Here is a 21,255-nt window from a genome sequence, read left to right as displayed (position 1 = left end):
CCGGAAAGGTTCCCGCTGAAAAGCAGGTAGCCTTAAGCACGAGTATTAATTTGGAAGCAAGTTAATTTGTTACTAGCAGTGTAGCCCACAAGAAACCCCGCACACCTCGACATAGTTTATTGTTGAGACAGGTATTGCATATGTACAGATATACAGCTATTAAGAAGTCATGTTTAATTACATATATCAGAATCGTTTAGAAGTATGTACATATATACAAGCGCTCTGAAAACCTATTTTACATATGTACAGGTTTATTTACATATGTACAATCCGCTCTGCTGGTACCTGTAATAGAATAAACGCTGAAGAAAAGAAGTGATTAGCATTCCAGGTGAAGAGGACACGTCAGGCTGAAAAGGAAAGAAAAAGGAGTGGCAAGCTGGGTGGGTGGGTGGGAAAGCGATTAGATACAGTGACACACGTGTGTACTTGGGGAAGGGCTGCTCGCGAATGACGGACTAACAAAGGGCGGGATGATGCTTGCGCGGGATTATTCCCCGGGCACGGTGCCGAGTGGTGGCCCGGGGTGATTGAGTTACGAGGGGTGATTGGGTTACAGACGTAATTAGCCCATGGTTTGGATACGCGCGATAAAGTCATTTAGTAGTTAGTACTAAATGTAATTATCCCGCGATATGCCAAGGAGAGGCACGGGCCACCGAGCCGTTGGTGCCCGTGCCTGTAATAAAACAGAAGATGAGATTGGGTTAAATGGCCGAGGGTGTGCAGGTACTAGTGGGCTACTTAGCTGCTAATTGTATATACCAAAAATGCTACCGTTGCCATGGCCACGCGCGTGGCCGACGGCGATTGCAGCTAGCGCTGCTGGCCTGAGACTGCTACCGCTGTCCGGCCCCCACGGTAGCATATTTAAACGCTACCATTGCTTGGCAACTCCCACGTTGCCAAAAGCAGCTCCACGCTGCTGGCCTAAGTCAGACTGCCGCTGCCCGGCCCCAGGTAGCCGGCCAAAGCAGATCACACTGCCCGGCCCCATTAGCAAAACCATTGTGCGGCTCCCGCCGCGGACCCAACTGTCAGCTACTGCTTGACAAGACGACTTCCGCCGCCGGGCCCATATACGTGGCAACTGTTTGCCCCAACGTATGTTATTCTACGATTCCCCGGCTGAAAAGTCGGGAAAGACAAGGTTCCCACTGAGAAGCAGGTAACCCCGGAAAGGTTCCCGCTGAAAAGCAGGTAGCCTTAAGCACGAGTATTAATTTGGAAGCAAGTTAATTTGTTACTAGCAGTGTAGCCCACAAGAACCCCGCCACAAAGCACCAGAGTGCTACCCCACACCCACGGCCACGCGATACGCAGAGATAGCATTGTTGCCCGGCTTGCTTATGCACTGAAAGGAAACACTAACCTGTGGAGATAATATCCTTACTGGCGCAAAACGAGCGCCAGGGCATGCAATAAATTGTCCGTAAACACACACAGTCCTTTGTCACTGAGGTGGACGCCCTCCCAGGCGTACCATGTCTTGTCAGATGCCAGGATCTGGGGATGTGGCACTGTTGTACCGCCGAGCTCTTTGACTCGGTTGGTCAGTCGGCGGTTGATATTCTTCCGCATCCCCTCGATCTTTCATGGATCCCTGGCATCGTGCCAGTAGCGCCTGGGCAGCATTGAGGATACGATGATCTTGGTGTCAGGAAGCTGGAGTTGTATCCGAAGGATTGATGCCACCATGTCAAGGTAGAGTTGGCTGCCTTTGACCGAGCACAGGTCGTTGGAGCCCAGGTGAATGATGAGGGCTCTGGGGCTGCGCCGTGTCGCCTTGACCTGTGCATCCAGAATGGTGTCCAGCTCCTTCCACCTCATCCCCCCTCGTGCCAGCCATAGCATCCTCGGTTGGTTCGGGCTGGTGCCCTTCAGGAGCAAGTACTGCCGTGCCCTGGCCATGTAGCTGGATCCCACCATCCAAACTGTAAACAATAAGAAGTGTAGTAAGTACCATGAAAGACTATTTGATTTAATTGTGCAACATTGAATTTGTTGGTAGGCGTATGTAAGCATTGTAGCAATCTGATTTCCACCTGCCGTATTGTTGTATGAGGTGTTCAGGCACCCCGTTCATGGCTGCTGATGTGGCTGCCCCAATGCGGAAGGAGTGCGAAGAATAGCAGGCCGTGTTTATGTTGCTGTGTGCTAAGGCCTTTTTTAGGAGTGCCTGGAATTGGTACCTTGTAACGGGGGAATGGTCAAAGTGGACGAATGCATGTTGTGGGCCGGAGGGGCGCGCCTCCAGGTAGTGCTTGATGGCGACTACCGGACATAGCGGATTACCTGGTATAGGTGACATTGTAACTGTTGTCCCCATCCTGTACTGATCAGACTTTGAGTGTGGTAAATGGATTGAAAGCTGCTGGGGGTTGCCCGAGAAGCTTAAATTCTGGATGGCGCAACCTGTTTTTGAGGGTCCAGTTTGGACGAGTTCGCTAACCCTAAAGAAACCGAAGAAGGCTGTGCAGTAGACTGCCTTGAACAGCCTGGCTTCATATGCTGATGAGCATACGTGAGGCAGATTGTTGGTTACTACCTGCAGCAGATCTGCAGTGATCGGTTTTCTGGTGTCTGGTCGGCCCGCTGATTTGTGTAAGCCGGTTACAATCTTGCCTATCAGGAAATGGTTTGTACAGTCGGTGAGCCCGTGGAATTTGTGGTGTGAAGACAGCGCTGCAATGTAAGTCTTGACTGTGTTAGGGGAGTGGTGAGTGACTGACAGATAAGCAATAAAGTTTACGACCTGATCCAGCGGGACTGGCCACACCTCTTGTAGCTGGTGTGCGGACCGGAACTGGTGCAAGGCATTGATGCCTGTTTGGTAAGTGGCCCATGTATTAGTAGACAGAGATTGTTGTAGGAGTCTGCCGGCTTCCTGCCTCAGATCAGCCATATGTTGCACGGGATAGGTGTGGGGTTCTGGTCCGCGGCTGGTGCTGCCTCTCGGAAGCGTTTGAGCTGAAACCTCGAGAGAGCATCGGCAATAGTGTTAGCAGTGGAACATACATACTTTGCCTTAAACATAATATTATATCGGAGACACTGCAGGATTAGGCGACGGAGTAGGCTCATCACTCTGGGGGCCTTGGTTGACTGCTTGTTGATTATTGTTACGACGGCTTGGTTGTCGCAGTAAAAGAGGACCTTTTTGTTTGCGAGTTGCTTGCCCCAGATTTGGATGGCCAGTGTGATGGGGAACAGCTCCAGGAGCGTCAAGTCCCGTGTAGTTCCATCCGTCACCCACCGGGGTGGCCATGCGCCGTTAAACCATTTGCCCTGCATGTAGGCCCCAAAGCCGGCGCCACCCGCTGCGTCTGAAAACAGCTGGAGGAAATCGCTGTCCACCCATAGTTGGTCCTGAAACACTGAAATGCCGTTATAACTCGTAAGAAATGTTAACCACATTTGTAGGTCTTCCTTGACCCAGCTGGTAATCCTAATGTGGTGAAATGGTTGCTTACCTTTGCTAAGCAGATCGATTAGCCTGCGGCTGAATGCCCTTGCCATTGGTATAGCCTTGCACATAAAGTTAAGCTTGCCTATGAGGGACTGAAGGGCCCTTTTTGTGACCTTGATGTTACCTGTTGACAGGATGTCTTGTATTTCCCTTGTTGCCTCCTTGATCTTGGGCTCTGGGATTCTGATCTGCATTGCAATGGTGTCGATTTCCAGCCCTAGGAATGTCAGTTTGGTTGTGGGGCCCACCGTCTTGTCGTGCGCAATAGGAACCCCAAGCTGTTCAAGTGTATTCACGCATCCGTTGAGGTTGTCTGAGCAGTGGCTGGTGCCTGCTGTGCCCCCCCGTTAGGAAGTCATCCAGGTAATGCATGACCGGACACGTTGGAAGATGCGATTGCATGCACCATTGCAAGAAGGTACTAAACGTTTCAAATATGGCGCAAGATATGGAGCAGCCAAATGGTAAGCATTTATCGAAATAGAACTCACCTTCGAATCTGATGCCTAGCAGCTCGAAATCGGATGGGTGGACTGGTATAATTCTAAAGGCCGACTGAATGTCGAATTTTGCTAGTAATGCTCCCTTTCCCAGTTGTTGCACCATCTGGGTAGCTTCATCAAATCTGGCGTACACAACGGAGCAGGCCTCTGTGTCTATGAAGTCATTTATAGATTTACCCCTGGGATAGGATAGATGGTGAATTAGACGGAATTCCTCCGCATGCTTACCCAGGTGCTGACCATATCCTGGCTGCTTCTTGGGCACCAGGCCTATTGGGGATACTTGGAGGTTGTCTAGGGGGGTGTCCTTGAAGGGGCCCGCCATCCTGCCAAGGTCGACTTCCTTTTGTAGTTTTTGTTTCACGTAGCCTGCCGTATCTTGGTGTGTGGCTGATCGCAAGTTTCGTGCCAGGCGACCCGTGCGGCTTCCCTGGAACTCGAGCTTAAAGCCAAAGCTAAAACCTACCCATAAATAATTTGCATCTCTGTAATTGACCCTAGCATATTGGCGTAACCAGGGTGCCATTTCATTGAGATCCACGGGGGAAGGGGCCATTGAATTTACCTGCCTTGCCGGCTGGTTTTCTGTTAGGAAAGGGCTGATTGGGCTTGTATGGGGTCGGTTGGACCCCATTCCCTCGAAAGCAGGTCCTAGAGCTATGGGAATGTTTGCCACACTTACCACATTTGTGAGTGTACTTACAGTTGACCCTGCTACAGCCAAATTTATTGAAATCCCAGCATACCTGACTGGCGATGTCCCCCTGTACGCGTGTCATTGCGCCCCGTCCGCCTGATTCTGGTTGTAGTACCGGCTGTGTTACCATGTACTTCAGTCACAACTCCCCGTCGATGTTGTCCCAGCGTCGTGAGGGGTCCCTTGACATTCTGTGTCGGAATTGTTGGTCGTAGGTTGACCAGGCATCCCCCCCGAATCGAAGTGCCGCCGTTCTTATGGTTTCCATGTAGGACAGCAACCCCTGGGTTGTGCGGACCTCGGAGTGCCTACTAACGTAAGTACACATGAAAATGTGGAAAGCTGAAGTCCAGCTTGCCAGGGACAGGCGCTTTGCTTGCTGTTTTATTGGTTTAAAAATTACCTTACCTGAGGAGTCATACGCCATGGTAATCGTACCGTCCTCGTGACTTCCCTCGGTGTTTGGTAGTATTGTGCCGAGGTCGACATACTCGCCACGCCAGATTTTTTCCCTCACCTGTTGTTTGACGTGCGCGTCTATTCCGTCCGCACGGAAGGCAAGGGAATCCCCGTATCCAGCGATGTGATTGGCTGGGGCCGCGTCACCGTCGGCCTCGTTGTGCGCATCGGGGATTCTCCCTATGTTGGGCGAAATGGCGGGAGATCTAAAACCAAGCCTTACCTGTTGGTTTGCGCTAACCGGGCCGGGCGCTGAATGTTCCAGCAACTGGAGTATTTTTCCCAGTTGCTCGTTTACCTGGGTAGCCGAGTTGGCAACCTGCGCGGCATTTACAAGCTGCGCCGATTGTACGTTAATTCTGTTACCACCTTCGATATTTCCGTAATTGGCAGACTCACCATCAGCTGTTGTCTCCTGTACAATGTGTACACCCGGGGTTTGTCTTCTGGTTGTCCTGGCCTGCTTGGCTCCCCTCACAAGCTTGTGGTTGACGGTTGCTCTTCTCTTGGGAGGCATCACGAAAAGTCGGGGTGGTGAGTTGGTATTCCACAAGCGTAAATTGTCCCGAGGGTGAAGTTCGGGAGTAGAGCGGAATAAATGCGATACGGCGAGTGCTGAAATAGATGGTATTCAAAGCGTAATCGGCGAAACGGTCGCGATTGTGTAAATGCGATACGGCGAGTGTTGGAATAGATGGTATTCAAAGCGTAATCGGCGAAACGTTCGCGACTGGGTACAAAGGAAACGTAAAATGGGAAAGCGATTAGATACAGTGACACACGTGTGTACTTGGGGAAGGGCTGCTCGCGAATGACGGACTAACAAAGGGCGGGATGATGCTTGCGCGGGATTATTCCCCGGGCACGGTGCCGAGTGGTGGCCCGGGGTGATTGAGTTACGAGGGGTGATTGGGTTACAGACGTAATTAGCCCATGGTTTGGATACGCGCGATAAAGTCATTTAGTAGTTAGTACTAAATGTAAATATTAACACAAACGTTAACAATGGAATTAATAACGCACTAAACGTGAACGTTTAAACACGTATTATAGCTCAAATGGAAAGAATTCCCACACAACTCGCTGTTATCTATTCTATTGCTATGTGACATCATTGGCGTCACGTTTCTTGTTTGTGACGTCATCCTATGTATATTCTATGACGTTGCTATTTGTAAGCCTGTAACCTCCATTGAGAGCTTTTTTCTCTATAATTTGTAATAATAACATCACGAACAAGGTTTCATTAAAAAGACAATGTCTTTGCACTTCAAAATTAATAACATTAACACACAAAACAGTGTCGAATTTACATGTGAAATATGTGAGGTGGAAATCGAAAATAGTTGTTCCTGGCGGTATACGGTCTCATATTTGGTCAGTACCAACCATCTGGGATTTTTACTGACGGTATTCGGGCTCATGTTAGTTCTGCTTTCTGACTGCATCTTTAAAAGTCCAGTTTCCACCCTTGCCGAACTAGGCTGGATTTCCTGGGCTCTATCGTAGCGACACCAGTGGCTATTACGAATTATGTCCCTTCTGAGCCTCTCCTTTGGACCAATCAGATTCCACCTCTCGTATCACTTGAATTTGCTTGAAACAAAACAGTGGCGCCCAGTCAAGACGACCTGATCGATAATCAAGGTCTATGTTGTGATAAAACGGGTCTTACATCCCGCAATGCGTGAGCACCTTCATTAAAAAATGAAAAGATTTGGAAAATATCTGTTGACAACGAGCTGGCGGGGCGCATGTTTTGCAAATCCTGCAATCGACCAAAATCTGCAGGACAGTTTACGAACCGAATTTTGATTTCGATGCAAGATTTTGATTGGACTATGAATAGACTCGTTAGTCCAGTAAAAATGCAACTCCATAATACCAACCTAGTTTGGCAAGGGTGGAAACTGGACTTTTTTAGTCAGTGAACCCCCTGCCTTGGGAAGATGACTGGTGAAGCTGACTTGGAGGCATAGTTATGCCAATTATAATTACACTTTTTTTTGTACAATCCTGAGACTAAGGCAATTGTTGGAGGTCAAGGTCAAGTGATATTTTGTTATTGGAAGTAAAATAAGCTTTAGGAAACGATGGGTACAATGTGTGAAGCCCATTTCTGGTGTCCCCCGCCGTGATATTGCTGGAATATTGCTAAAAGCGGCGTAAAACCATACTCACTCACTCACTCACTTTAGGAGATGACGGTGACTGGTGTGACAAATGGTTGCGAATTTGAGCGCAATCGTCACAAATTGGTTTCTCACGACCAAATGACATATGTTGGTGACTTAACATACGTGGTAGACAATGGTTATCTTCAGCAATGCTTCTATTACATTGATAAATTACATTATCAAGCCTTACATTTGGTTTACTATTATTGCAATACCTTTTCAGTAGTTACCATAGTGAGTGAGTGAATGAGTTGGATGTAACGCAGCTTTTAACAGTATTCCAGTTATATAATGTGGGAGCAAAGCCCGAAGTGATGCAGGTCTCAGACGTTTACCACTTCGTCGAAACCTACGAGCACGGGCATGGTGCTGACAAACTAGAAACATAATCGGGGCGAACCGGGATTCGAACCCACAATCATAGGTTTCTGACGTGCCCAAGGGACGCAACTCTGCACAGCGAAACGCGGCGCCTTAGACGACTGGGCCACCCGTGCCCCCGTAGTTACCATAGCCCAAATATACTCCCACACATCCCTTACTTACCTATTAGAAATTATTTTATATACACACATGCATGATTATTGATATTTTGAATCAAAGCAAATACTCATCTAGTGAATATGTCTGGTTGTTGTTGTTGGTTGGTTGTTTTACGCCGCACTCAGCCTGCCGTAAAAGGCGACGTAGGACTCGACAAACGGGATCGGGGTGGTCAGGCTTGCTGACATGGTTGAAGCATGTCATTGATCCCAATTGCGTGGATCGATGTTCATGATATCAATCACTGGATTAGCTGGTCCAGACTCGATTATTTACAGACCTCCGTCACATAGCTAGGATATTGCTGAGTGCGGCGTTAAACAACAAACCAAGCAACCAACCAGTTGACAGGCAATATGTTTATTTCATGTGTGCATTGCTTTGTGCTGTACCGTTTCAGATTCAACCAACGAGATGGTTCATGATTTTGTTCAAAGCAAATATACAGTAATCACCCAAACTGGAACTGAGAAGCAAAGTGGCACAACTGCCTACGTTTATCTTTCTTTGATTGGAGAAAAAGCTACTCATAAATTATACCTGAATAACCCAGGAAATGAAATGGCGGTGGGACAGAATGATACGTTTCTGGTAAGTGTCACTTACAGCCCTGTGTTGTATTGTCCATATTCATTTTGCCATTATTTTTCATTGTGTCGTGAATTAAAGAAAACCACGATTCTGATTGGACAATCAGAGGTATCAAGCAATCGGAAACACTCGCCTCTGATTGAAACATTTGACGACTGTTTGATCGACGATAGAAGTCGACTGAGAGTGCATATTTTGCTTTTCTATAGCCAACTTAGACGTCATATTTTCTGCATCTTCGGCAACTCATCCTTGTCGTAAAAGGCGACTAACGGGATCGAGTGGTCAGGCTCGCTGACTGGTTGATGCCTGTCATCGATCCCAATACATAATATACATTTTCTGCATCACAATGACCGATGTGACGCTATAAAAGGGGGGTGTTGAACTAAACCTTGCAAGGCATGCGTACTCTTCTTTAGGTGAGCCAAGTTCAGTTTGGCTTACAAAGCATCGGTTCTACACACGTGAAAATTGTGTTGTATAGATTCTGATTGGTCAAGCCACAGGAACCACTCACCTCTGACTGAGATATTTGACGAATGTTTTATCGACGATAGAAGTCGACTGTCAGCGGGTTTTTCACTTTTCTACAGCAAGTTAAACGTTATCTTTTCTGCATCACAATACGCGGTCTTCAGCAACCCATTCTTGCCGTAAATGGCGACGATGCTTGAGAGAGGCGACTAACGGTATTGGGTGGTCAGACTCGCTGACTTGGTTGATGCATGTCATCGTATCCCAGCGTGGATCGATGCTCATGATGTCAGTCACTGGATTGTCTGGACCTGACTCGAGTATTTTCAGACCGCCGTCAGATAGCTGGACTATTACTGAGGGCGACAACAAACGACCAAACAAACTAGAGCCGACTTATATTTTGTGCATCACTATGTCCGATGTGGAACTAGACCTTGCAAGGCATGCGTCCTCAGGACGATTCGCTGTGCAGTGTTGCTTCCCTCGGGCACGCCGGAAACCTATGATTGTGGGTTCGAATCCCGGTTCGCCCCCATTATTTTTCTAGGTTTGTCAACACCATACTCGTGTTCGTGGGTTTCACCAGACTGGTAAACGTCTGAGGCCTGCATCACTTTGGGCTTTCCTCCCACATCAAGCTGGCACACTGTGATATAACTGGAATACTGTTAAAAGCGGCGTTAAAACCCAACTCACTCACTCACTTTAGGTAAACCCACTTCAGGTTGGCTTACAAAGTATCTGTGCTACACATTTTCAATGCCGCATGAAAAACCGGGAAAGGATTGGCTAGAACCTTTGCTTGTCACAAGAGGCAAAAAGTGGGCTGGTCAGACTCTCTGATATGTTTGATGTATGGCATGGTATCCGAATTGCGAGGATCGATGCTAATCGCGTCAATCAGTGGATTGACTCCATACTTACAGACCACCGTCGTGTAGCAAGGATATTGCTGAGAGCGGCGTTAAACACACACACAAACCAAACAAACACTCTGTCTCCATGAGCACATTGGTTAGTCTGGACCAGACAATCCAGGAATTTATATCATGAACATCGATCCACCCATTTGGGATCGATGACATGCATCAACCAAGTCAGCGAGCCTGACCACCCGATCCCATTAGTCGCCTCTTACGACAAGAATAGTCGCCTTTGACGGCAAGCATGGGCTGATGAAAACCTTTTCTACCCCGGATCTTCACGGGTCCAAAGATTGTATTCAAGAAGGTTAGCTCAGTGTTTTCCACTGTGGGCATACTGTTGTGGGACCAGTAAACGCACCACCTCTATTTAAAGGCTATCTATGCTATAAAACACTGAACATGTTCTCTCAGGTTTGATACAAATGAGTGACGATTTCCTTACCAAAAGCATATACGTTTAGCTCCTTTAAGAGTTGGCTGGTTGTTTTTCGCCGCACTCAGCAATGTTCCAGCTATATGACGGCGGCCTGTAAATAATCGAGTCTGTACCAGACAATCCAGTAAATTAATATCATGAGCATCGATCCACGACTGTTTTATCGACGCTTTTCCCTTTTCTACAGCCAAGTTAAACGTCATATTTTCTGCATCACAATACGCGGTCTTCAGCAACCCATTCTTGCCGTGAAAGACGATCCAGGCAAGAGGCGATTAACGGGATCGGGTGGTCAGGCTCGCCGACTGTGTTGATGCATGTCATCGATCCCAATTACGTGGATCGATACTTAATATGTCATACTGTAATGCAGACTATGTAAGAGCAGCCACATTTGCACAACTTTATTTTTTTATATAGCCAAAGCAATGGTTGCTATATGACGCACTTCACATTTTCAGTTTAGCTCACCTTGCAGTGTAGGCAACATAAGAAGATTGGTCCTGAGAATTGAAGATTTCATTCCATCATCATGGCTTTGTGTTGGGGTGAGTAATCATACACGTTGCTGTCACACACTGAATGCAAATATATTATTCGGGATGCTTCGCACAAATATCAAAGGCGCCGACTGAACATTTTACGTCCTAATGGGCTGACGTAATGACGTTGTTCAAATTACCTCCCCCGCGATGTAACATTTGTTTGTTAACATATCGTTCTGTCACTACTGTCAATCAAGATAGCGCATCAAAATCAACAATGTACTTGTCAAACAGTTTATTAAAGCTTTTCGAACTATAGAATATTAGTTCCTTGGAATAAATGAAGGTTAAGGAACCATCTCTCATGTTAACGTTGTTGAGTTATCCAAAATATACTGAAACCACTGTGTCCCGGCCATATCAACCATAAAGTTGTCCGAGGCGCGCGTTTAGGGTAACCAGCTTGGCAAGGAAGCGTCCTCGTGCTTTAGCTATAAAAGATCAGGGCACATATGGGAAAAGTAACCTTAACTTCTTCATTTTTTGTTCGTTGTTTAACGCCGCACTCAGCATTATTCCAGCCATATGACGGCGGTCTGTGTAATAATCGAGTCTGGACCAGACAATCCAGTGATTGATATCATGAGCATCAATCCATGCAATTGGGATCGATGACATGCATCAACCAAGTCAGCTAGCCTGACGACCCAATCCCATTAGTCACCTCTTACGACTATCATCTTCGCCTTTTACGGCAAGTATGGGTTGCTGAAGACCTATTCTAACTCGGAAGTACTGGAGGAGCACAGTGGACACCATGGTGGTATGTTCTGCAGTATCGTTCCTCAGTAATGCTGGGAAATTCTGTTTGTGCTTCGAATCATGCATTTGCCCTGTTGGCTGTGCTTGGTTTGTTAATGAATACCGTAAACAATATAAGGAACAACTGAAAAGAAAGAAACACCATCACAAATGAGAATTAGCGCACCTGACAACCCGATCCCGCTGGTCGCCTCTTACAAGCATAGTCGTCTCCGTAGTGGTTTGCCTCTGCTGGAGTGTGCATGGAGACAGCAATCTCTCAATATTTTATCTATCTCTACATTTACTAATATTGAGGTAGTAAACTCTTGTCGAGGCATTGTTCATAACAGGGATCGTTATCTGTCCGACATAACTGAAGACGAAATCGCTACAGAGTTGGAATACCGCAGTTAAAGGTTTAATGGTCGGTAGGGGGGGGGGGGGGGGGGGGGTGAGTGAGTGATTGAGTTTAGATTTATAGTCACATCGGTAATATTTTAGACATATCGTATCTCCCACTTTCAACACACAGCTGATCATGATGCGAAAAAAACATCTTAACCGAGCAAGCGCTACTCTCAATTTACTGACGGCCACACAGCTGAGATACAGTTCTGTACCAAACGATATCTTGAACAGAGAATAAGAGAAAGATTTACTTCCCTTTTCCAAAAGACTATGCAAATCCTGCTCATAATTACATTTCAGACGCGACATAAATTCTGTCTAAAACGAATGAGGATGACTTATACACTGGTTTTTCCATACAGAGTCAAAACTCAAATTGAACAATAAAGATTTACATTTTGAGACCCAATTGATTTTACCATTACTTTCTGCCTGAAGCATCATACAATAATATTTCTGTGGAAAGCGACAATCGGACATACTCAATAACCTTATCTAATTAGCAATAACTCTTTTGTATGCATAAAGATATAATGGATACCACCCACATTCACCTCGAACCATATTGTTGGCATGGGTGTTGACGATTTTAAAACCTAAAAAGAGCTTTCATGCCAATGTATGTATGGTTTCTATTGAATCATTCTGGTGTAGACCCAAGACTTCGGAACCATAGAGCAAAATGGGGACTATTTTCATTTCAAATATTTTATGTCGGAAGAGGATGTAATTTTATCAATGACTTTAAAATTCCAAACATATTGCTTTTCCCCCCGTAAACCAGGACCGCCTCCGTGGTGTAGTGGTAGAGCGTCCGCCCGGAGAGCGGAAGGTACGGGGTTCGATCCCCGGCCGCGTCATTCCAAAAGACGCTAAAAGATGGTACTTGTTGTTACCCTGTCTGGCGCTCGGCATTAAGGGGCTAAAACAGGGACTGGCCGGCTCGGAGTCAGTATACTGTGTCTGAGTGGGGTATTCATATTAAACTGCGGCATGGTATCTCAGAGGGCTAGCACTATAAATCGGCATCAGTCCGGACTAGCACAACCAGCCACACACGTGCATGCACGTCGTTATATAAATGCAATAATCTTGGACGCGACGTTAAACCCCATTTAACCTCACCTCACCCTGTAAACCAGCATTAGAGAAATGACTTGACCAGGACAGGCTTCTCGTTGAAAATATTCTTGAAAACTAAGAGACCTCTGTTGGAAGCAAAAGAATATATACGCTGGTCAAAAAACAAAAATGGCAAAACAAACCGAGAGTCAGATCAGAAATTAACAGTTTATAACAAAACATTTTCGAGAGAATAACAAACGGCAAGAAGTGATATTGACCCCATAAATGACCATCTGTCATTATTTTGCCTTTACAGACCGCCGTCATAGAGCTGGAATATTGCACAGCGTGGCGTTTATTATTATCTCAACTGAATGTTCTGATGTTGTACCTTTACGGTTTGTTCTCTGATTGCAGATTGAGGTTCGACGAGAACACGAGTTCACTCGTCACTCAGACGTTGAAGTATTCTACAGCTATGTTAACAAGAAGTTTAACGTTCTGTTCGGCCTTAATGAGGAATTAACGTACAAACGCATGGAGACATCCAGTCGTCTGACTGAGATGCACCATCGTGTTGGACGAAAAACTTAAACAAGATACCAACATAAACCAAACACTTGATTACGGTAACTCGTGAAGATCCGGGGTAGAATAGGTCTTCAGCAACCCATGCTTGAGCATGGTGTTAATCACTGGATTGTCTGGTCCAGATTCGATTATTTACAGGCCGCCGTCATATAGCTGGAATATAGCGGTGTGCGGCGTTAAACAACAAACCAACACGAACTTAATTACTGTGGAAAGGGTAGACCTAGATCCAGGGTAGAATAGCAACCCATTCTTGTAAGAGGCGACTAACGGGATCTGGTGGTCAGGCTCGCTGACTTTGTTGATGCATGTCATCGCATCCTTATTACTTGGATCGATGCTCAGGATGTAAGTCCCCATGATCCCTGGTATGCTGGCCTGACTTTAGTTGTTGGTGATCTCTAGGTTTTTTTTATACTTTTTTTATAATTTCTTGTTGTGAAGCTAGTTTTAAAATTATTATCTGTGATATATTGCTAGTTGTTGTACTGTCCTTCGTCGATAGTTTTTTATATAGGCTATGAATGTATAACTTGTTCAAGTCACGATATGGATGAAATATTGCCAATGTGAATTCAAATATTAACTCACTCACTCACATGATTTCAGTCACTGAATTGTCTGATCCATACTCGATTATTTATATAGACCGTCATTCTATAACTGGAATATGATGAGTGCGGCGTCAAGCAAACAAACAAAAAGTTAAAAAAATACCCTGGTTTGTTTGTATTGTTTATTGTTATCAGTGTCAATACCAACTTCACTTTAGTTAGTTGATTGCTTCAGTTGTTGATGACCCTAAAGCACATGGTAGAATAGGTCTTCAGCAACCCATGCTTGCCGTAAAAGGTGTCTATGCTTGTCGTAAAAGGCGACTAACGGGATCGGGTGGTCAGACTCGCTGACTTGGCTGATGCATATCATCGATCCCAATTGCGTGGATCGATGCTCATGATATCAATCACTTGATTGTCTGGTCCAGACTCGATTATTTACAGACCGCCGTCATGAAGCTGGAATATTGCTGAGTGAAACAACAAACCAAACAACCAACAACTAAAACTTCAGATGTCAGTTAGTCCATTGGAAAGTTAGTCATCCTATGTTATATTATCCATATAAGTTACTTTTTTGCGCGTCCCTAGCATGGTGATCTACTTTCAGTTGGTGGCGATCTATGGCCCGTTTTTATATTATGTTGTTGAATTGTAATTTATCATTAAATTTCAAACTAGTTGTACGTAAATCTGTGATATTCTAGATATCATATTGTCCTTCGATGACAGAATTTTATTTATTATTAATGTCCAGTTTTGTCTCGTCACGATATGGCTAAAATATTTCCGGAGTGACGTTTAATTTTAACTCACTCACTAATTTGCAACTGTTCAGCGAGTTTGTATGATGTTTATGTCAACGCGACAATTTTGTAAACTGCTATGTAAAGATTAAATTTGTGTGGATAGATACATCTGTCGGGAAATTCGATCGACTGCACATGAACAACCGCGTGTTTGACAAACCCTTCTATTAAGATCTTGACCCTTGAATATCCGGGGTAGAATCGATGCTCAGGATTTCACCTGTAAGTCCCCATGATCCCTTGTATGGTGGCCTAACTTTAGTTGTTGGTGATATCTAGCCTGTTTTTATAATGTGTCGTCTGTCATAATCCGATCATTTACTTGTTGTGAAGCTAGTTTTAAAATTATCATCTGTGATATATTGCAAGTTGTTGTACTGTCCTTCGTCGATAGTTTTTTTTATATAGGCTTTGAATGTATAACTTGTTCAAGTCACGATATGGCTGAAATATTGCCAATGTGAATTCAAATATTAACTCACTCACCCGCATGATTTCAGTCACTGAATTGTCTGATCCATACTCGATTATTTATATAGACCGTCATTCTATAACTGGAATATGATGAGTGCGGCGTCAAGCAAACAAACAAATAGTTTACAAAATACCCAAGTTTTTATTTGTATTGTTTATTGTTATCAGTGTCAATACCAACTTCACTCTAGCCAGTTGGTTGCTTCAGTTGTTGATGACCCGTGAAGATCCGGGCAGAATAGGTCTTCAGCAACCCATGCTTGCCGTAAAAAGCGACTATGCTTGTCGTAAAAGGCGACTAACGGGATCGGGTGGTCAGACTCGCTGACTTGGTTGATGCATATCATCGATGCCAATTGCGTGGATCGATGCTCATGATATCAATCACTTGATTGTCTGGTCCAGACTCGATTATTTACAGACCGCCGTCATGTAGCTGGAATATTGCTGAGTGAAACAACAAACCAAACACCAACAACCAAAGCTTCAGTTGTCAGTTAGTCCATTGGAAAGTTAGTCATCCTATGTTGTATTATCCATATAAGTTACTTATTTGCGCGTCCCTAGCATTGTGATCTACCTTCAGTTGGTGGCGATCGATGGATGTTTTTATATTATGTTGTTGAATTGTAATTTATCTCTATATTTAAACATGTTTTACGTAAATCTGTGATATTCTAGATATCATATTGTCCTTCGATGACAGAATTTTATATATGTTAATTATGTCAAGTTTTGTTTCGTCACTATATGGCTGAAATATTTCCGGAGTGACGTTTAATTTTAACTCACTCACTAATTTGCGACCGTTCAGCGAGTTTGTATGATGTTTATGTCAACGCGACAATTTTGTAAACTGCTATGTAAAGATTAAATTAGTGTGGATAGATACATCTGTCGGGAAATTCGATCGACTGCACATGAACAACCGCGTTTTTGACAAACCCTTCTATTTAGATCTGGACCCGTAAATATCCGGGGTAGAATATGTCTTCAGCAACCCATACTAGTCGTAAGAGGCAACTGACGGGATCAGGTGGTCAGGCTCGCTGTCTTTATTTGTTGCATGCCATCGATCCCAATTCCGTGGATCGATGCTCATGATATCAGTCACTGGATTGTCTGGTCCAGACTCGATTATTTACAGACCGCCGTCATGTAGCTGGAATATTGCTGAGTGCGGCGTTAAACAAGAAAAAACAAAACGAACATACTATTAAGATCCGAACTTACAACCACAATGTCTGTTCTCAGTATATATTTCCACTTTCCTGTTTGTAATGTGGGATTATTAAGTATTCCGAAAATCATGGTTTTACACAACTCGGAAAGGTATGTTATCCAACGATATGAAGCACAATAACAAATCTATCAATAAAACATTTTCGTTTTCGATATATGCTCTACAACACTTAATACAGTAAACTACGGTTATAACGAATTCAAATGGATCACTAATATTTGTTTATTGTAACCGTAGTTCGTAATTAGCATATGCACAGCACTTTTCAGCAAATGGCCGGGACCAAAAAATAAATTCGTTCGTTATATACGTAGTTTACTGTATAAAGTCCTTTAAGAACTTCAATAATCTTAGACTATCAAACTATATTTACCAGACATAATGCAAAGAAATTTAGTTATGTAACACATCACAATATTATGGAATAGCCTTGTGTATGGAATCAGTAAAATTGAAAGAATGCAAACATATTTACCGTAATTGCCACCATATTCTTATCTATCATGTTCTGTTTATTTATCTGGACATGTATTTGGATTTTAGTCAAAGACGCAATACAAACATATATTTTGAGTTTTGTGACTTTTCACTTTTGCCATACATAGCAGCATTAATTACTTCCAGAGGTAGTAGTGAGTGAGTGAGTTGGGTTTAACGCCGCTTTTAAAAGTATTCCAGTTTAATCACGACGTGTCGGTTCAATGTGGGGGGAAAGCCCGAAGTGATGCAGGTCTAAGACGTTTACCACTTCGGTGAAACCCACGAGCACGGGTATGGTGCTGACAAACCTAGAAACATAATTTGGGCGAACCGGGATTTGAACCCACAATCATAGGTTTCTGGTGTGCCCAAGGGATGCAACTCTGCATAGCGAATAGCGGCGCCGTAGACGACTGGGCCACCCGTGCCCCCTACATGATTCACTTAAGCATAGTTTTGGTTTAAATCCATTTCATGTATGGGTACTAAAGACCCTTGTGTGGTTCACCAACCACCTCTGGACCTCTGGAGGAGGCACTGGTGGCCGAGTGCGGCGTTAAACAACCAACCCCTCAACTAACGTCGCCGAAGGCTGCGCCTTACATTGGAGTGAGTGAGTGAGTGAGTTGGGTTTAACGCCGCTTTTAACAGTATTCCAGTTATACCACGGCGTGTCAGCTTAATGTAGGAGGAAAGCCCCAAGTGATGCAGGTCTAAGACGTTTACCTCTTCGGTGAAACCCACGAGCACGGGTATGGTGCTGACAAAACTAAAAACATAATCGGGGCGAACCGGGATTCGAACCCACAATCATAGGTTTCTGGCGTGCCCAAGGGACGCAACTCCGCACAGCGTATCGCGGCGCCTTAGACGCCTCGGCCACCCGTGCCCCCGTGCAGCCATAGAGGACCTCAAGGGACAAATACTTTGGCAACAGCGGAGAACACGCTTGACAATTAGACATACATGTAGGTCAAAAGGACAGCGTGGTGTTTCTCCAAATAGAGTGGCATAGAGTAGATGTCGCAACAGAGGAGTGAGTGAGTGAGTCGATGCTTTACGTCACATTGGCAATATTTCAGCCATATCGTCACGAGAAGTTAAACATTTAAATACATATGTTATAACCAAATAAAAACCCGTCAACGATGGACAGTAAAATAACTAGAATATCACAGATTAATATTTAAAACTGGCATACAACCATAAAAATACATCACTATATGAAACAGCACAATGCAAAGCGCCGTGAAGATCCGGGGTAGAATAGGTCTTCCGCAACCCATAACCGTAAAAGGCGACTATGCTTGTCGTAAAAGGCGACTAACGGATCGGATGGTCAGGCTCGCTGACTTAATTGATGCATGTCATCGTATGCCAGTTGCGTTGATCGATGCTCATGATGTCAATCATTGGATTGTCAGGTCAAGACTCGATTATTTACAGACCGCCGTCATGTATAGCTGGAATATTGAGTGCGGTGTTAGACAACAAACAAAGAAACTTAACATTCTATTTGTCAATTACCTGTTTAACATCCATCCACGGCTGCTCAAATTTGTCAATATACATCACACCACTGTCTTTGCCGTCGATTCTGAACTTGCCATTTTAACAAGTAAAACGCATGCAACGCTATATGTCTTCATGAAAACGTATAGATATTATTTATCAACCATTACATGATAAGTGAAATCTGTCGATTCTGGAAGTAGAAGCAACGTGTCCATTTCTCCATTACTTTGTTTTTCAAACTGATTGGGATTTTTTTAAATTATATAATCCGTCATATTAAGTATTACTGAATGCAACGTTAAACATCAGCAAAATATACATGCACAACATTAAGATAGTGTTCTTACATAAACGTGTAGATATGATGACTGCTTTCAACGCACGTTTTTTAGAGTTGGAAACCTCAAACGTCACTTTATTTATCATATTGCCTTTCAGTCTCATCATACGGTTTGTTACAACAATATAGATTAGGTTTGTTGTCAGGTAATCATCAATAATGTATGCGTGTGTATTAGATGAAATATAAATTGTCCAAGTTGATCATTTGAACGATACAAATGGAAACGTTGTGATGAATATGCGGCTGGCAGGTAGATATTGGCAAGAATAAGGACACAATTAACCTAAGGACACGGAGATCTGTCTTGTGTTGACCCTTTTCTTTGTTATGGGTTCCATATGTGACGGACATATAGTTCAGCGGAAGTTGAAACTCGATACTAACAGTGAATTAATTTCAACTCGCACCTGGTCGGAACTAAACCGGATCTCCAAAATGCATTGTTTTATCATGTGCGTTAATGATTTGCGATGTATGTTTGCCAAGACATCTCAAACAAGCTGTTTTGTGGCATATGTTGGCGACACATTAAGCGGCATCACTGTTGATGAAGTTGCTCATACGGGGCGTATCTACAGAGTGAATCGAGGTGAGTATAGGAAATATAACCAACTGTCTTTGAATTTTGAGATAATAGAAATATATATGTTTAGTGTGGTACGGGGCGGTCGGGTAGCCGAGTGGTTAAAGCGTTCGCTCGTCACGACGAAGACCCGGTTTCGAATCCCGACATGTGTACAATGTGTGAAAACCATTTGGTGTCCCCCGCCGTGATATTGCTGGAATATTGCTTAAAGCGGCGTAAAACTAAACTCACTCACTCAAATGTACCATGGTGCGCAGATTTTTGTTAGAGACAGTCTGTCATTTTTCATAACCACCTTTTTGGTATTTGTATTTAGCATGCCCGGAGAAATGTTTTACTGTTGTTGTAAACCGGAGACAAGATCATTAATTTGAAGATATTCTGGAACTAATTATTGTTTTTTTTAAAGCAACAATAACCCCAGGGAGTGAATAATGTTTTATGCTGCATTCATAAAATAATTGGAGACACTGGGAAATGGCTTCTCATGTTGTTCCAATGTTGGGGATCGCCTCCGTGGTTTGGTGGTAGAGCGTCCGCCCGGAGAGCGGGAGGTCTGGGGCTCAATCCCCGGCCGCGTCATACCAAAAGACGTAAAAAGATGGTACTTGTTACACTGTCTGGTGCTCGGCATTAAAGGGCTAAAACAAGGACTGGTTGGCTCGAGTCAGTATAGCGTGTCTATTGTGGGGGGTATTCATGTTAAACTGCGGCATGGTGTCTCAGTGAGCTAGCACAAGCAGCCACACACATACATACATACACATACACACGGGCATGAACGTTGCTATATAAGCGCAATAATCTTGGACGCGACGTTAACACCAAATTTCACCTCACCTCCAATGTTGGGAATCAGCATTAATCCCTGGCCCAGGGAGGAGGCTTAACGATCAGGCTATCCCAACGTCCAGACCGGCTCCATGGCTAGATCCCCGGCCGCGTCATACCAAAAGACATTTAACTATGGTACTTGTTATTTCCCTGCTTGGAGCTCTGCATTAAGGACATTAGACAAGGACTTGTAGGTTAGGAGTCAGCATAGTTAGCACCAAAGATCACCTTTTACCCGCTGGGTGCTGTGTTATTTTTCTGACGCACATTTTTAAATGATCTGAAAAGTGATCGCATCTACCTCAGGCGTCTGATGCACAAAGCTATCGTAGAACTAATGTTATCGTAACTCCTACAGTTTAACACAGACTTACGACTGTCGTAGCGCTACGAAAGCTTTATGGATCGGGGCCTAGGGCTTTTAAATTGCACAGAAATGAAGAATATTAAATGTGACGTATGATGGTGTAAATGTAACTGCAAATATTAACCTGATTTGAAAAACAGACCCTAAATAACTAAACACGCCAAATTTTGTCCAAGATTTTGTTACCTGTTAAAACTGCAAATTTCACCCCTTTTTATCTTACACCGATAAAGATACTGTGCGAAGATGTTTTTTATTAAGGAGCTTTACGGAAACTGTACATGAAGAAGATACTGTTTTATATCTGAACAACATAAATACGTATCAAATGGATTTGTATCGTAAAGTATGACGTTATAATTCAATACAGAAATACCTTGTATAAATGATGTAAAGTGATTTTCCTCCAT

General features: G+C 44.1%; 2 protein-coding genes and 1 pseudogene across 2 annotated transcripts; all 3 read right to left on the bottom strand.

The window, feature by feature from the left end:
• Nucleotides 1–1,106: 1,106 nt before the first annotated feature.
• Nucleotides 1,107–4,643, bottom strand: LOC139461191 (uncharacterized; annotated as a pseudogene).
• LOC139461273 (integrase/recombinase xerD homolog) lies at nucleotides 1,845–3,001 on the bottom strand (the record flags this gene model as incomplete). Its single annotated transcript, XM_071242905.1, has 1 exon — nucleotides 1,845–3,001. A coding segment is annotated over one exon (1,017 nt), but the record flags the coding sequence as incomplete, so codon positions are not given.
• Nucleotides 4,644–4,825: 182 nt separating the features above from the next.
• Nucleotides 4,826–6,084, bottom strand: LOC139461190 (uncharacterized). The gene is made up of 2 exons (XM_071242785.1): nucleotides 5,081–6,084; nucleotides 4,826–4,983 (listed from the first exon to the last, which is right to left on the bottom strand). Exons 1-2 carry the CDS (start codon nucleotides 5,646–5,648, stop codon nucleotides 4,928–4,930), a joined length of 624 nt encoding a protein of 207 aa, XP_071098886.1. The 5' UTR covers nucleotides 5,649–6,084; the 3' UTR covers nucleotides 4,826–4,927.
• Nucleotides 6,085–21,255: the final 15,171 nt, after the last annotated feature.

Source organism: Haliotis cracherodii, unplaced genomic scaffold (assembly GCF_022045235.1).
Source record: "Haliotis cracherodii isolate W230 unplaced genomic scaffold, xgHalCrac1.p SCAF_14, whole genome shotgun sequence".
Classification (NCBI taxonomy): Eukaryota; Metazoa; Mollusca; class Gastropoda; order Lepetellida; family Haliotidae; genus Haliotis; species Haliotis cracherodii.
Note: the sequence above shows the minus strand (reverse complement) of the source record. Positions and strands in the feature narration are given on the sequence as shown.

Excerpts from the sequence above, each read along its gene's own strand:
- LOC139461190 (XM_071242785.1), bottom strand. The coding sequence starts at position 5,648 with ATGCCTCCCAAGAGAAGAGCAACCGTCAACCACAAGCTTGTGAGGGGA. Across the intron at positions 4,984-5,080 it reads CATGGCGTATGACTCCTCAG|TAGGCACTCCGAGGTCCGCA; the intron begins GTAAGGTAATTT and ends TACTTACGTTAG.